Source organism: Suricata suricatta, chromosome 16 (assembly GCF_006229205.1).
Source record: "Suricata suricatta isolate VVHF042 chromosome 16, meerkat_22Aug2017_6uvM2_HiC, whole genome shotgun sequence".
Lineage (NCBI taxonomy): Eukaryota > Metazoa > Chordata > Mammalia > Carnivora > Herpestidae > Suricata > Suricata suricatta.
Window position 1 is genome coordinate 52,066,155 of NC_043715.1, and position 12,233 is coordinate 52,078,387.

The 12,233-nt window shown below is 64.4% G+C and overlaps 3 protein-coding genes and 1 long non-coding RNA gene across 8 annotated transcripts in view; 1 reads left to right on the plus strand and 3 right to left on the minus strand.

Annotated features, from left to right (window-relative positions):
* The first annotated feature begins 35 nt into the window (after positions 1–35).
* LOC115280772 lies at positions 36–2,025 on the plus strand. The gene is made up of 2 exons (XR_003903918.1): positions 36–142; positions 1,918–2,025. It is a non-coding gene; the product is annotated as an uncharacterized LOC115280772 (long non-coding RNA).
* Positions 2,026–2,811: 786 nt separating this feature from the next.
* JOSD2 (Josephin domain containing 2) lies at positions 2,812–6,576 on the minus strand. 4 transcript variants are annotated; one of them, XM_029925793.1, is made up of 6 exons: positions 6,278–6,576; positions 5,569–5,728; positions 4,647–4,742; positions 4,113–4,238; positions 3,189–3,383; positions 2,812–3,079 (listed from the first exon to the last, which is right to left on the minus strand). In XM_029925793.1, exons 2-6 carry the CDS (start codon positions 5,712–5,714, stop codon positions 2,980–2,982), a joined length of 663 nt encoding a protein of 220 aa, XP_029781653.1. In that variant the 5' UTR covers positions 5,715–5,728; positions 6,278–6,576; the 3' UTR covers positions 2,812–2,979. The 4 variants fall into 4 exon arrangements, with proteins under 4 accessions (XP_029781653.1, XP_029781652.1, XP_029781654.1 ...); XM_029925792.1 differs by having other exon boundaries at positions 6,320–6,575; XM_029925794.1 differs by lacking the exon at positions 4,647–4,742 and adding an exon at positions 4,815–4,871 and having other exon boundaries at positions 6,320–6,572.
* Positions 6,577–6,715: 139 nt separating this feature from the next.
* ASPDH (aspartate dehydrogenase domain containing) lies at positions 6,716–9,387 on the minus strand. 2 transcript variants are annotated; one of them, XM_029925791.1, is made up of 7 exons: positions 9,054–9,387; positions 8,487–8,631; positions 8,160–8,244; positions 8,022–8,067; positions 7,611–7,836; positions 7,378–7,532; positions 6,716–6,989 (listed from the first exon to the last, which is right to left on the minus strand). In XM_029925791.1, exons 1-7 carry the CDS (start codon positions 9,106–9,108, stop codon positions 6,946–6,948), a joined length of 756 nt encoding a protein of 251 aa, XP_029781651.1. In that variant the 5' UTR covers positions 9,109–9,387; the 3' UTR covers positions 6,716–6,945. The 2 variants fall into 2 exon arrangements, with proteins under 2 accessions (XP_029781651.1, XP_029781650.1); XM_029925790.1 differs by having other exon boundaries at positions 7,611–7,831; positions 7,918–8,067.
* A 2,000-nt stretch (positions 9,388–11,387) lies between these two features.
* The window catches only part of LRRC4B (leucine rich repeat containing 4B), a 24,145-nt gene continuing 23,299 nt past the window's right edge, over positions 11,388–12,233 (minus strand). Inside the window, exon 5 of the mRNA XM_029924357.1 lies at positions 11,388–12,226. Within this exon, the coding sequence (XP_029780217.1) occupies positions 12,031–12,226 (196 nt within the window). The 3' untranslated portion in view covers positions 11,388–12,030. The remainder of the gene's footprint in view (positions 12,227–12,233) is intronic.

Genomic DNA, 12,233 nt, shown 5'->3' on the forward strand with positions numbered 1-12,233 from the left:
GGGGCCCCCCTTCCTGCGACTGGGCGGGGCTGAGAGGCCCCTGCGGGGCTGCGTGGTGCGCCCCCAACGGTCGGCCCGGGCCCCGGGGAGCCCCTCACCACGCGGAGCCGGCCCTGCTCGCGGAGAAGCGGCGGCCTCGAAGGTGAGGGCTTGTGGGGGCGCAGGCCCAGCCCGCGGGGCTCCCAGCAGTGCGGAGCAGCGGGAGGGGTTAGTTGGGGGGGCGCTGAGGAGGAGGGGGCCCCGACCCCCGCCCCTCCCCGGGTCCCACCCGGCGCTGTGCTCCTCGCTCGGACCATATTAGGCCACAGCGAAGAAGGCACCTGGGGAGGTCACTCAGGTCCAAGAATAGAAACACTCAGGGAGCCCCGCCAGGCTGTCTGGGACAAGCAGGGGACAGGCCACAGGCACAGAGGGCAGGAGGGGCCCTGAGGGACCGCAGGGAGATGGAGGCTGATAGCGACCCGGAGACATCACAAAGAGAGGCCAAGAGGGACCAGGGTCGGGAAGGGAGGGGGTGGGGAGTCAGAGACCCAGGTGTGGGGCAGCCAGCAAGCTGGAGAGAAGCGGGGGGGGGGGGCCGCCCCCAAAGTTGGGGTGTCCTGGGACCCCAGCCGTCTCTCCAATGTGCTGTTTGACTTCACTTTATAAGCTGCCCTTTGACCTCTGGAAGTCTCGGGAACCAGAGCAGCCAAGCCCAAGTCCCAGCATCTTGGTGGCTTTATGGGTGCGTCTTGCTGCCTGCACCCTGCCTTTTTTCGGGTGTCCGGGTTTAGTTAGTGTCCTTGGAAGAATTTGCTGTCCGGGTGGAGCCCAGCCCTAGGCCGGGACAGGGACGCTGGCCCTGCCTCTCCCTGCCCCGGCCTCCTGTGCCTCCCGGTCCCCCATTTCTGCCCACCCCCGAAAGAGGACCCCACTTTTGCCCAGGCCCTGCTCTACCTGCTTCCCTGCCTGGGCTCACACGCACTCATGCCTCCTGGGACAGACCTGCAATCCCTGAAGCACCTGAGCCCCTGACCCGGGGACCCTCCCCCCTATGCCACCTGGTCTGCCACATCCCTTATATCCCACTGAGCTCAGCATGTCCCCCAGACCTCAAACCACTCTGCATCTGTTGGGGGTGGCCCCCCACTGTCCCAGAGTCTGGGGGCGGGGGTCTGGCCCTCATGCCTCCCCACCTTTGCCCCCAGAGCCGCCGAACTGTGTCCCTCTTCCCCTCCCCAGGGTCTGGACTTAGGCCTCCGTCCTCTCCCATCTGGACCCTTAGCTTCCTCGCCTCCGGCCTCCAGGCTGTCCTCACACCATCCCCAAGGGGGCTTTCTGAGCCCAGGACTGACCTGCGGCCCCCCTGCAGCTGCCACCCACTGTCCTGGACAAAGTCCAGCCTTCAGCGCCCCCTTGGAGGCCCTGTGGCCTGGCAGGCACCCTCCCCCCGCATCACCTGTCAGTAACAACTGCCTCCCTCAGATTCCAGATTTCACTGAGGGTTGTTTCCGGCTCTGGAATGGCCCCCTTCCCTCCCATGGCCCTTTGAAGAGCCAGCTTCCCCAGGTTCCCTCTTCTTTCTCTGGCCCCCTGGAGGTCCCCCCACTGGGACTGGGGGGGGCGCACTTCCTGGCCAGACCCAGAGGTCGGGCCAGGGAGCCGTATGAGGGCTGATAGGACAAGGGAGCAGCAGCGAGGGACGAGGGAGGGATGAGGGACAGCCTGCCCCAGGGAAAGACAGAACAGAAGGGGGTCCTGCTCAGGGGAGACCGTGGAGAAAAGACACCTAATGGGTGCCAGTCCTGCTCAAATCCCAGAGGGACCGCCTTCCCGCTCTGTCACCTCCCTGCCCTGCGACAGGCCTTGGTCACGTCAGGGCCTTCGCACTGGCTGTTCCCTCAGCCTGGAATGCCTTTCCTGTGCACCTCCCCACAGCTCGGCTCCCTCCTTCCTGTTTCCGGGTGAGGCCCACCTTCCAGGATGGATTCCAACCACAGCGCTGCTCTAACAGCACCTTAAAAACAGCACGCATTGACTCTCTTACACTCTTGGAGGTCGGGAGTCCAGTGAGCCTCCCTGAGCTGGCGTCTCGGACAGGGCTGGTTCCCGCCGGGCCCCCGGGAGACCCCGTCCCCCTGCCCTCTGGCCCCCGGGAGGTGGCCTGGCTTCCTGGCTCTGGCCCCTTCTCGTCCTCCGTGTTGTGCCCCGTAGCGTCCCTCACCTGCTTCCTTAGCCCTGTCTCTTTGTGACTGTCTCCCGCCGCCTCCTCCACCTGCGAGGACCCCACGGGTGCCTCGGGCCCCCGGATGGAGCAGAATGACTCTCCTGCGTTCAGGCCAGTGGGTCCGCGCCCCGTTCCTGGGGGCATCTCCTGGAGCAACTGATGGGTCAAATGGAGACTCAAGTAACTTATTTTCTCCTCAGCACCGAACCCGCCCCCCCCCGCCCCCCGATCATTCTAGAAATGTTTGAGAGAGAGAGAGTGACCTGGAGAGGGGTAGAGAGAGAATCCCAAGCAGGCTCCGCGATGAGTGTGGCACCTGATGCAGGGCTCGATACCATGACCCTGAGATCCAAGAGTCGGACGCTCAACTGATGAGCCACCCAGGCGCGACCCCCCCCCATGAACGTTCTAGACCGCTCCTGGTGTTCTCTGCTCTGCTACCGAAGGGGAAACTGAGGCCCAGAGAGGTGGGCGACTCGTCCGAGCTGGCGAAGCCAGGAAGCGGCAGGGTGGGGGGGGGGCTGGTCTGTGCCCACTGGCGGGTGGCCTCCCTGGTAAACAGGCGTGACAGGGGCAAGGGGCCCCCCAGTCAGACGCAGGCCAGGCCGGGCGCAAATCAGCACATTTATTGAGGCAGCGGCGGCACTGGGAGTAGGGGGCGCGGAACAGGGGCTGGGCCTCCGCGGGCCGGGAGGTGTGGGCCCAGCCCTCCCCTGGCGCTCAGGGGCCAGACGCGGATGCACGGCCGGTGGCCCGGTGTCTCCTCCGCAGGGTCAGTCTGTCCGCAGCCAGCAGCCCTTTTCCTCCACCTCCTTGGTCACCACCAGCAGCACCTCGCACAGGCCCTGAGCCAGTGCCCCCGCCAGGAAGGCCCTGCACAGAGGAGTGAGGGGACTGAGGCCCAGGGGCCAGCGCACGCACGCTGCCTCCTGCGGTGTGGGGTCGATGGCCCAGCCCCAGCCCCAGGGCGCGTCCCCCTCACCTGACGCCGTCCTCGTCCCCCAGGGCCTCGGGCACCCGCAGCTTCGAGTCCAGGTTGTAGTAGACGCCGTCCACCTGGCGGAGGGCCACCCAGTGCCGCCGGCGGAGCGGCAGGGACAGCAGCCCCAGAGACATGGGTGAGGGCAGGTTCAGGATCAGTCCCAGCACTTGGGGCAGGGCCAGCTGGGACAGGGGCCTGTGTGGGAGGAGTGGGGAAGCCACCGTCTGGGTCCAGTGCTCAGTGAGCCCCCCCTGGCCCAGCGGTACTGAGCCCACGTGACCCAGGCGGGCGTGGCAGCGGTGGCCGCACGAGCCTGCCCAAGGGCTCTCCTCACTCAGCCCGTTCCGTTTCCTCCCACTCGCGATCACCCGGGCACCCAGACCTCCCGGCCATCTCACAGGCGCCCCCCCAACCATTGTCCATCCAGACACCACTCACCTACTGATGCGGCTGACCAGCCAGCCACCAACTCCGCGTACTCCCCATCCGCCCAACTCCACATCCACTTACCCCACCCGCCCGTCCAACTAACTACCCAACCACCTATTTGCTACCCGCCGCCTACCGTCTATCCTTTGTTCACTCAACCACTCGTCCGCCCACCCACATCCGCCCTGTCCACCCCCCACCTACTCAACACATCCAGCTACCCATTCTCCATCCGCTCAGCCACCGGGTACCATCTACCTACCCTCATCCACCCGTCGGCCCACCCTGTCGACCATCTCATCTTTGTACCTCATCTCCCAGGCCGGCGGTCTGCCATCCATCCATCATCCACCCATGCCAACCTGCCACCCATGTGCCCCTTCTTTTTCCCTCCTGCCCACCCATCCCCCTCCTGCTCCCTTTCACACCGACTGCCGTCCCACCGGCCCCACTGGGCCAGGCTCAGCACGCATGATCAAACGCTTGTGGTCCCACCTCCTTCTGTCCCACCACACGGTGGCCAGGCCCAGCCCCTGCAGGGCCGCCATGATCACGTTGACGTCATAGTTGCCGGTGCCCAGGAGGCTGCGATGGGGATTCAGCCGGGAGTCTGGGGCCAACCTGGTCGGGGAAGGTCAGTCTGAGGTGGAGCCCCTGAGAAGGTCTTGCCATCCCCATGAAGCCAGAGAGCCCCAGGGCCTTTGCATCACCCAGCCTTTGGACTCTCCCCTTCCTGCAAGCTCAGGGCTCATCAGCCCGAAGCCTGAATCCCCCCGTCGCCGACTCTCTCTGCCCTGCCCCGTAACCACGTTTCCCCCTCTCAGGTCTTGTCCTCCCCCACCTGGACCCTCATCTGGCATCCACACCCGACCCCACAGCTCCCCTGTTCCTGCCCTCCTGGGTGCCTTGTCCCCCCAGGATAAAATCCTAGTCCCTCAGCTGGCCTCCTAGCCTCAGTCCCACCCCACCCACCCCCAGTCACCTGTCCCCAACCACATCTCCTGCTATCCCCCAGCGCGGGAGGCCCACCCTGCCACCACTTGGCTCTCTGGGTCCCGCCTTCTCTTGCACAGTGGCACCTTTGTTCTTCCTCTGGGCCCCTGGTGGGCAGGGCAGGGGGAGGGGCTGGAGAGGGAAAGTCTGTGTCTTATTTCCCCTTGCATCTGTTCCCCTGGCCTCCCTCGGGGCAGGGCTCACACTGGCCTCCTCTCTGGGTCTCCAGCATGGCCTTGGTGTGAAAGAGTTGATGGATCCCTGTTGTGAATGACAGAGATGAATAAATTCTGCAATAATCAGTTTGAGGGGCTGGGACTCTGCCTGCGGATGCTGGGGGCTGGCAGGAGGGCTGTAAGCAAGAGCGGGGAGACAGTGTCCTTCTGGGTGCAGCATCGTGCAGGCTACTGACAGGAGGATCTGGGGGCTGATGGGCCTGAGCCAGGCCTGTGGGGACAGAGAGGAGGAACTTTCCAGGCTGCTGAGAGAAGGAACAGCCCACCGGCATCGTAGCAGCACTCCTTCAGGGACTGGGAAGAACCTGGTTCGGGGGTACAGTGTGATCTGACACTGCAGAGGAGCATAGGGACCAGAGCATGCAGGCCTTGGATATCAGGCAGCGTGACTTGGGACACCTCCAGGGCTGCCCGGGAGCCACGGGAGGGCTGTGAGGGAGGGCAGGGTCAGCACTGGGGCCGTGTGTAGCGTGGCCTGGTGGAGAAAAACGAGACACTGAGAGGTTGGAGGGGATGAGGGTCCAGAGAAGAGAAGGGGAGGCCTGAGCTGGGGCCGTGGCCATGGCCAGGTGTGAGAGGCGACATCTCCATCTCTCGGTCCCAGGGTTCCCCAGGCCGGTGATGGGGCAGCGGAAAGGCCCGGGGCCCTGTCCCAGCCACGCCAGGCAGGTCGCTCAGCCTGTGAGCCCTCTCCTCCGGGGGTCAGGGAGGACGATGGTCACCTCTTGCAGATCTCATCGGCAGCTTCCTGGCTAAAGAGCTGCTGCTGCAGGACGTTGTTGAGGGCGTGGACGGCACACAGCTCCAGGCGCTGCCGCTCGTGATAAATGGGGGGCCGGTTCGGCTGTGCTCCTGGGGCCTGAGACATGCCCTCCTCGGCTTCTGCTTGGGGGTGCGGGGGAGAAGGTACTCAGGAGCCTGGGATCTGGAGGCCCAACCTGCCAGCGGGCCCTGGGGGCACTGCCATTGAGGTGGGGGCTTAGGGCAGTCTGAGGGGAGGGGACACGAGGCCCCTGACCCTGCTCCCCAGGTGCTCTCCTGGCAACAGGGAACCTCCATCCCCTATTACTAGGAAAAAGGCTCTCCTAGTCACCTAGCAACAGAGGACCACCGCCCCCACCACATCTCTAAGTAAAAGGGTCCCTATGGTGGTCACCTAGCAACCCCCTCCCTGTCCCTAGGTAACAGGCTCCCTCTCTGGTTACCTAGCAACAGAGGACCCCCGCCCCACTAGGTAACAAGTCTCTTCTCTGGTTACTTAGCATTGGAGACATCCTCGTCCCCTGTTTCTAGGTAACAGGGTCTCTTCCAGTCGCCTAGCAACAGAAGACTCCCCTCCCCTATCACAAACAACGGGGTTCTCTTCTGGCACTCGGCCACAGGGCCCTCTCCCCGGACACCAAGGCACAGAACCCTTTCCCCGACCCGTACCCCAACCACGGCGCTCGCCCGTTGCCTGGCAACGCCCCTCACCCCGCCTGCCTCTCTGCTCCCCGAAACCAGGGGCTCCCGCATCCCCCTGGGCGGCGGCTGTGGGTTCCGAGTGCGGGGCGGGTAGCACGGCGCTGACTGGACTGGCGCGACGCACACAGCTCCCGGCGGCCCTCGCGTGCCCGGACTACGGCTTCCGGCGGCACCCGCGAAGGCCCTTTGCTCCACGAAACTTCCGGGCAGTTTAGCCCGGAAGTCTACTGCTGCCCGAAGAACGCGGAACCGCAATTCCGTCCCTGCCGTGAATCCCGGAAATATTCCGTGCGAGGCCCGCCCTTTTGCGCACGGCCACGCCCCCGGTGCTCAGAGGATTCTGGGAAATGTAGTGGGTAGACTCTCGCGATAGCTTCAGGGAGCGTTGCTCCCGCCTGTGCTCTCTCCCCTCCCCTTCCCCGTGACCGTGATGGCACCAAGCATGGTGTGAAGTCGCAGCGTGACGTCACAGGAGGGAAACAAGGGACCGGAGACACCAGACCTTGCAGGGAGAAGAGTGTCCAGTATTTACTGAGACAGGAGGGAGGTCCGGGGTAACTGAGGTCAGGACAGCAGCAGGCTGGTAGTGGGGGGACGTAAATGAGACGAAGATGTCCACTAGGGAAGGAGCCTTCTCAGCAGAGATGGATCCCTGGCCTGGAAGGGAGTTGGCAGCAGCCTGCGGGGGAGATAGAGGGAATAAAAGGCTAGGACAGAGAGATGCGGAGAGACAGACATCTGGTGGCAGGGACAGACCGGAGTAGGGGTGGAGTAAGATCTAGAGAGAGGGACAGAGACCGAAAGGGAGATGAACAGAGACACACAGCGACAGAGGTGGTAGGGTCCTATCGAGAGGGGGACACAAACCCCGAGAAAGGAGGCTTGGACAGAGAGATATATGTATAAGAATTCAAAGTCGTGGATTAGAAGGTGAAGGAAACACGGAAATAAAACATCAGCCAACAGAGACCGAATCAGAACTGCAGAACCAGACCGAGGCGGAGACCCAAGCTCTGCAGGGCACGGGGGTGGGGGTGGGGGCCCAGGGCTGGGGGAGGGGGCCGCACCGAGGAGGCTGCGCCAGAAGGCGGTAACAGTGGCTGAGCCCGTGACGGCTCCTGGCTCTGCGGGGTTCTCCCTGTGGGTGTGCACAGCGAAGCTTCGTCCTGTGGGGCCCGGGGGGCCGCTCAGCTCCACGTCCACCACATGCCTGTCTGTGAGGCTGGGGCAAGCAGGGCGGTTAGTCTGGCTGGCCCGGCCCCAGCCTGGACTGCCGCCCTCCTCCCCCACCTTAGCTCACCTGAGGTCAGCCACAAGCACTCCAACCACGCGGTCAAAGCCCAGGCTGGGGGCAGCCAGGGCAGCGGCCGCCATGGTATTGGAGTTGCGGGGAGCAAAGGGGCAGAGCCCGCGGACAGGCCCTTCATAGAGCACAGTGCGATGCCCAGTGCTGAGCACTGCAGCCAGCGGTCCCTCAAGCCGGAAGCCATCGGGGTGCGTGGCCATGGTGACACGAAGACTCTGGAAGTGACAGCCAGGGTGAAGGGATGGGGGGGGGGTCTCTGTAGGCCCTCTCTGGATCGCCTAGGAGCCCAGCGGGCCCTCACCTGGAGGCCCCCAGCCGCGTCCAATCTGGTGATGTCCTCCGTGCCCCACAGGGCACCCCGGGCCACAAACACCGCGTGGTCCCAGCGACGGGAGGCCTCCAGGAGCCGCTGCTCTGTGGCCTGGTCCGCTAGGGCTGACGGAGACCCCACCTGGGGCGGATGAAGGTGGGGAGGGGCTGAGGTCAGGGGATGGATCCCACTTCCGGGTGAGGTGGGGCCAAGGCAGACTGGGCAGGGCTCACCAGGAGATTGGCGTAGCGCAGGATTTGTGCCCCCGATTTCTGGATTATTTGGGGATGGGCCACTTCCACTACAAGGTCGGGGTGCCTGGGAGAGGGGAGAGATGAGAGAGGGCCTTGGAGAGGTGTTGGCCCTCTCCTCCTCGGATTCTCTCAGGGTCTTTGCAGGGCTGCCACTCCACCCTGGCCTGAGAGGGGAAGCAGGATAGACAGGATTGTGCCGTTTCTAGTTTGGCCCAGAGAGGGTGAGGGACTCGCTTGAGATCACAGCATCTAAGGGAGGCCAGGTCAGGAGTTCCAGGGACCCCCGCTCATGGTGAGATCACTGACCTCTCCCTGAGGGCAGCGAGGTTCTGGAGCTGCAGGGAGGGGGGCACGCTCCCCGCCATCCGTCCTGGGTCACGATTCCAGACAAAAACAAGTTCGAGGCCCAGTTCTGGTCCCTGAGTCAGCAGGTGAGAAACTAGGGACTGTCCTGGGGAGGGAGGGAGACTCAGCAAGAGTAGGATGGAGACCAGAGAGAGGGGGACTGGGACCCAGCGGGAAGGGGACAGAGACCCAGAGAGAGGGGGACTGGGACCCAGAGAGAGGGGGACAAAGACCAGAGGGAGAGAGACAGAGACCCAGGGAGGGAATGCCAGAGTTGATGGAGCGGGTACATGGATGCAGGAGGCTGGCAGGGGGGCACCCAAAACTTGGGTGGAGGACAGAGAATCCAAAAGGCGGGACAGAGACCAAGAGAGAGGGTGAGGGCCCCACGGGGGGAGGCAGTGGAAGGTGCTCAGGCAGAGCCAAGGTGCAAAGAAGTGGGTGAAGGTGTTTGTGGAGGGCACGGGGTTTTGGGGCCTTCAGAAAGAAGGGGCCTGGGGAAGGGGGCCCAGAGGGCCAGTGACTCACCAAGGCGGCCGTACCCCACCACCCCGACCTTCCTTGGGACCCCGTCAGAAGCCATGCTCTTGAATCTGGTGGTCTGCTCGAGGTCTGAGCTCCGGCAGCTGCTCACCGCCCCCCTCTTCTCGGGGCCTGGGCAGGGGCCGATCTTTGGACATTTGACCCTTGATCCTCTCCAGAACCTTCCCCTCTCCCCTGACAGTGGCCCAGCAGAGAGGGTGCAGGTTCACTAGGTGGGGGTGGGTGAGAATCCTGGGGCAGTGGGCACGAGGACTTGGGGTTCCAGGGCCCCTGGTGGCCCTCACCGTACCCAGCCCCTTCCTTCCTGCGTTCTACCTCCTCCCTTCCTGCTGATATGGAAAATTTCCTCTGCAGTCCCCAGCCCCCCTTTCTGCCGGGCCAGGTTGTCATGGAAACTGCATCCTGCTTGGGGTGGGGGCAGAGAGGGTTTGGGAGTGAGGGAGCGGAGACTGTGATGGGGACTCTGGGCTCCCGGTCTGTCCCTTGCTCCTGAATTTGCAGTGCATCTTTGCGCCTGCCACCCCAGCCCACTGCCTCGGCAGCTGTGTTTCTGGTCAACATTCCTCCTCCACGTTTTCCTCCCTTGGGTCTCTGTCCCTGACTCTCTCCTTCCCTCCTGTCTCTGTCTCGGGGCCTCTCCCTGGACCTCCAGTCCTCCAGCCCCGCCCCATCTTCTCTGGGCTGGCGGCCATTCCGGCCCCAGCTGGGCCAGGCCCACATCTCCTCCCCGCCCCAAGTTCCGGGGAGGCCTGGCCTGGTCTGCGCAGCCCCCTCTCCGCAAGGGCAGCAGGAGCCGGAGCCCCGCTCCTCCCAGTTCCCACCACCAGCCCTGTCCCAGTCTTCTCGCCTCTCAGGTCACCTTGACTTCTCATCTTTCACGCACCCTTCTCCCAGCCACCATGCCATCCGCCCCGCCTCCCCCCATCTTGTATTCCCCCTCTGACTCCCGGTCCTCCCCTCCCCCCACCTCCCATTGGCCAAGAAGCCTGTGAGGCCTGGGAAGGCCCTGAGGTCCCCCCAAGTGAGGCCCAGCCACCGCACCCTGCAGGTGCCTGGCACTGGAGATGGCGGAGGCTGCGGCAGCGCGGCTCCCTGCCCCCAGCCACCACCTGGTACCCGCTGCAGTATTGCCATGGCAACCAGGATCGCGCGGAAAGAGGACGGGAGAGAGAGCATGAAAGGGAGCCCTGGGGGGAGCCGGGCTCAGGGAGTCCCAGGCCGATAGGCAGGAGCAGACAGACCCAGGCAGACAGGGCCAGAGACCCTGGACGGGACAGCCATGGCAGAGGCGGGTGGCGGGCAGGTCCCTGAGGGAGGAATTTGCTTCTGGAGCCCCAGGCAGGGGAGAGATGAGATTCTCCGGACCCTCTGCTGCCAGTGGCCTGGGCCTGGCCGGACGGCACTGAAGCAGCAACTGCCCACAGTCCCGGCGGACCTCTGGGACACCCACCTGCTGGCCTCTGTCCCTCCAAGGGCTCTGGGTGAGCCGCCCCCCACTCCCCGGCTGACCCGTCCCTCCTGTCCTCCCTGTGTGAGCAAGCCAGAGGTGTGGCTTCCGCGGGCCCAGCTGCAGCAGGAGCACATCACTCCTCACCCCCTTCAGCCTGACCCGCTTTCTCCCCACAGTGCCTTGTGGGGTCGCCCGCCAGGCCAGCCAGCCGAGGGGACAGACACTCTCTGCGGCTTGGCTCTGGTGGGAGGAGTCGAGTCCTATAAAAAGATCCGTTGGAGACCTGACCTCAAGGGCCTGCACATGTGACCTTATTTGGAAACAGGGTCTTAGCCGGTGAGCAGGCTGGAGCAGGCCGGCCCTGACCCTGTAGGACCAATGTCCTTATAAATAACAGGGGGGATCTGGACAGTGGAAGGGAGATGGTGTGGAGATGTGGGGTGAAGACGCAGGGAGCTGGCAGAGACAAGGAAGGATCTTCCGCTAAGGCCCTGGAGGGAGCTCGGCCCCGCCCACACCTTGATCCTGGACTCCTAGATCCAGAGCTAGGAGCCCCGCTGCTCCCCACCCCTCCCGCCTGCCTGGGAACCCCCGGAGCATGAACTCCCCTGGGAGCATGAATGGGGGCGGGGAAGAGGCCCCAGTACACACCGCCCGCCCGTGAGCTGCGGGGAGGTTAAAGACAAGTGCTAGGTGTGCTGAATGACGGAGGCCTTCTCTGGGGCTCCCAAGGTCAAAGGAGAGAGGACCTGAGTCCACCCAGTGGTGCTGATGCTGCCCACCCTCTGGGTGAGGCCCCTGACACCTGACTTTTCCATCCTCTCATTGCGCCCCCCGCCCATTCACTCTGTTTTCTCTCTCCTCCATGCTTTCATGACCAAAAAAAAATTTTTTTTTTTACTTTTTCCGTGTTTTTTTTTAAAGTAATTACAGAGCAGGTAGTCATTGACGCAAACCTCCCTTCAGTATCAAAAGAGTCTGTGGGGCAGGTGAGGGCAGGGGGCGAAGGTGGGGGGCAGGGCCGGGTGTCTGGAGGCTCTGACCGCGCGTCTGTCTCTTCAGTTTGGGGGGCGGAGGGGGGGGCGGAGGGGCGGGAGGGCAGGGACAGGCGTCAAACTGCAAAAAAATGAACCGTCAAAGGAGGGTTGTTGGGGATGAGGGGAAAGGACGCCCCCCCAGAAAGCTCCTCTCTCCCCAGGAAGGCGGAGGGCCCGGAAGGGTTGGTAGAGAGAGCGAGGCGGAAAAGCGGAGGGTTCCAGCCACTTCCCCCTAATCCTGCAGCCCCTCCCTTCGCCCGGGATGGGGGGGAGGGGCAGGCCAGAACCGCGGAGGATCCGGACGGGAGCCCACCCTGTCCTCGCTGGGGTGAGCCGCCCTGGGGTCCACGCGCGGGCGGGGCTTCGAACCCTCCTTCCCCGACCTTCCCTGCTCGGGTCCTAGGGCGGCGGCGGTGGGGCCAGGGCCACGGGGAGGGGCCCAGTCCGGCCCGGGGGGGCCCCCCGCCGGGCGGCTTCAGATCTGCGTCTCTTGCACATTCTCCTTGGAGCCACTCTTGAAGAGCAGAGGTTCGTGGATGGAGTTGAGCCCCGGGGGGCCCTGGCCGCAGCCCCCGCCGCTGGGGCTGCTGCCATAGTGCGCCTTGAAGGCTGCCGTCACGTAGTGGTGGTGGTTCAGGTGGTCGCGCTCCAGGGCGGGCAGGGCCAGGTGGCTGTCCC

What these genes read in the sequence shown, in the direction of transcription:
- JOSD2 (XM_029925793.1), bottom strand. Translation starts at nt 5,714, where the DNA reads ATGTCTCAGGCCCCAGGAGCACAGCCGAACCGGCCCCCCATTTATCAC. An exon ending in GAGAGCCAAGTGGTGGCAGG is followed by an intron (nt 4,239 to 4,646) that starts GTGGGCCTCCCG and finishes TTCCCCGACCAG; the next exon opens with GTTGGCCCCAGACTCCCGGC. An exon ending in GTGTGGTGGGACAGAAGGAG is followed by an intron (nt 3,384 to 4,112) that starts GTGGGACCACAA and finishes CCTCCCACACAG; the next exon opens with GCCCCTGTCCCAGCTGGCCC.
- ASPDH (XM_029925790.1), bottom strand. Translation starts at nt 9,108, where the DNA reads ATGGCTTCTGACGGGGTCCCAAGGAAGGTCGGGGTGGTGGGGTACGGC. An exon ending in GGTGGGGTACGGCCGCCTTG is followed by an intron (nt 8,632 to 9,053) that starts GTGAGTCACTGG and finishes CTCCCTCCCCAG; the next exon opens with GACAGTCCCTAGTTTCTCAC. An exon ending in CTCGCTGCCCTCAGGGAGAG is followed by an intron (nt 8,245 to 8,486) that starts GTCAGTGATCTC and finishes CCCCTCTCCCAG; the next exon opens with GCACCCCGACCTTGTAGTGG.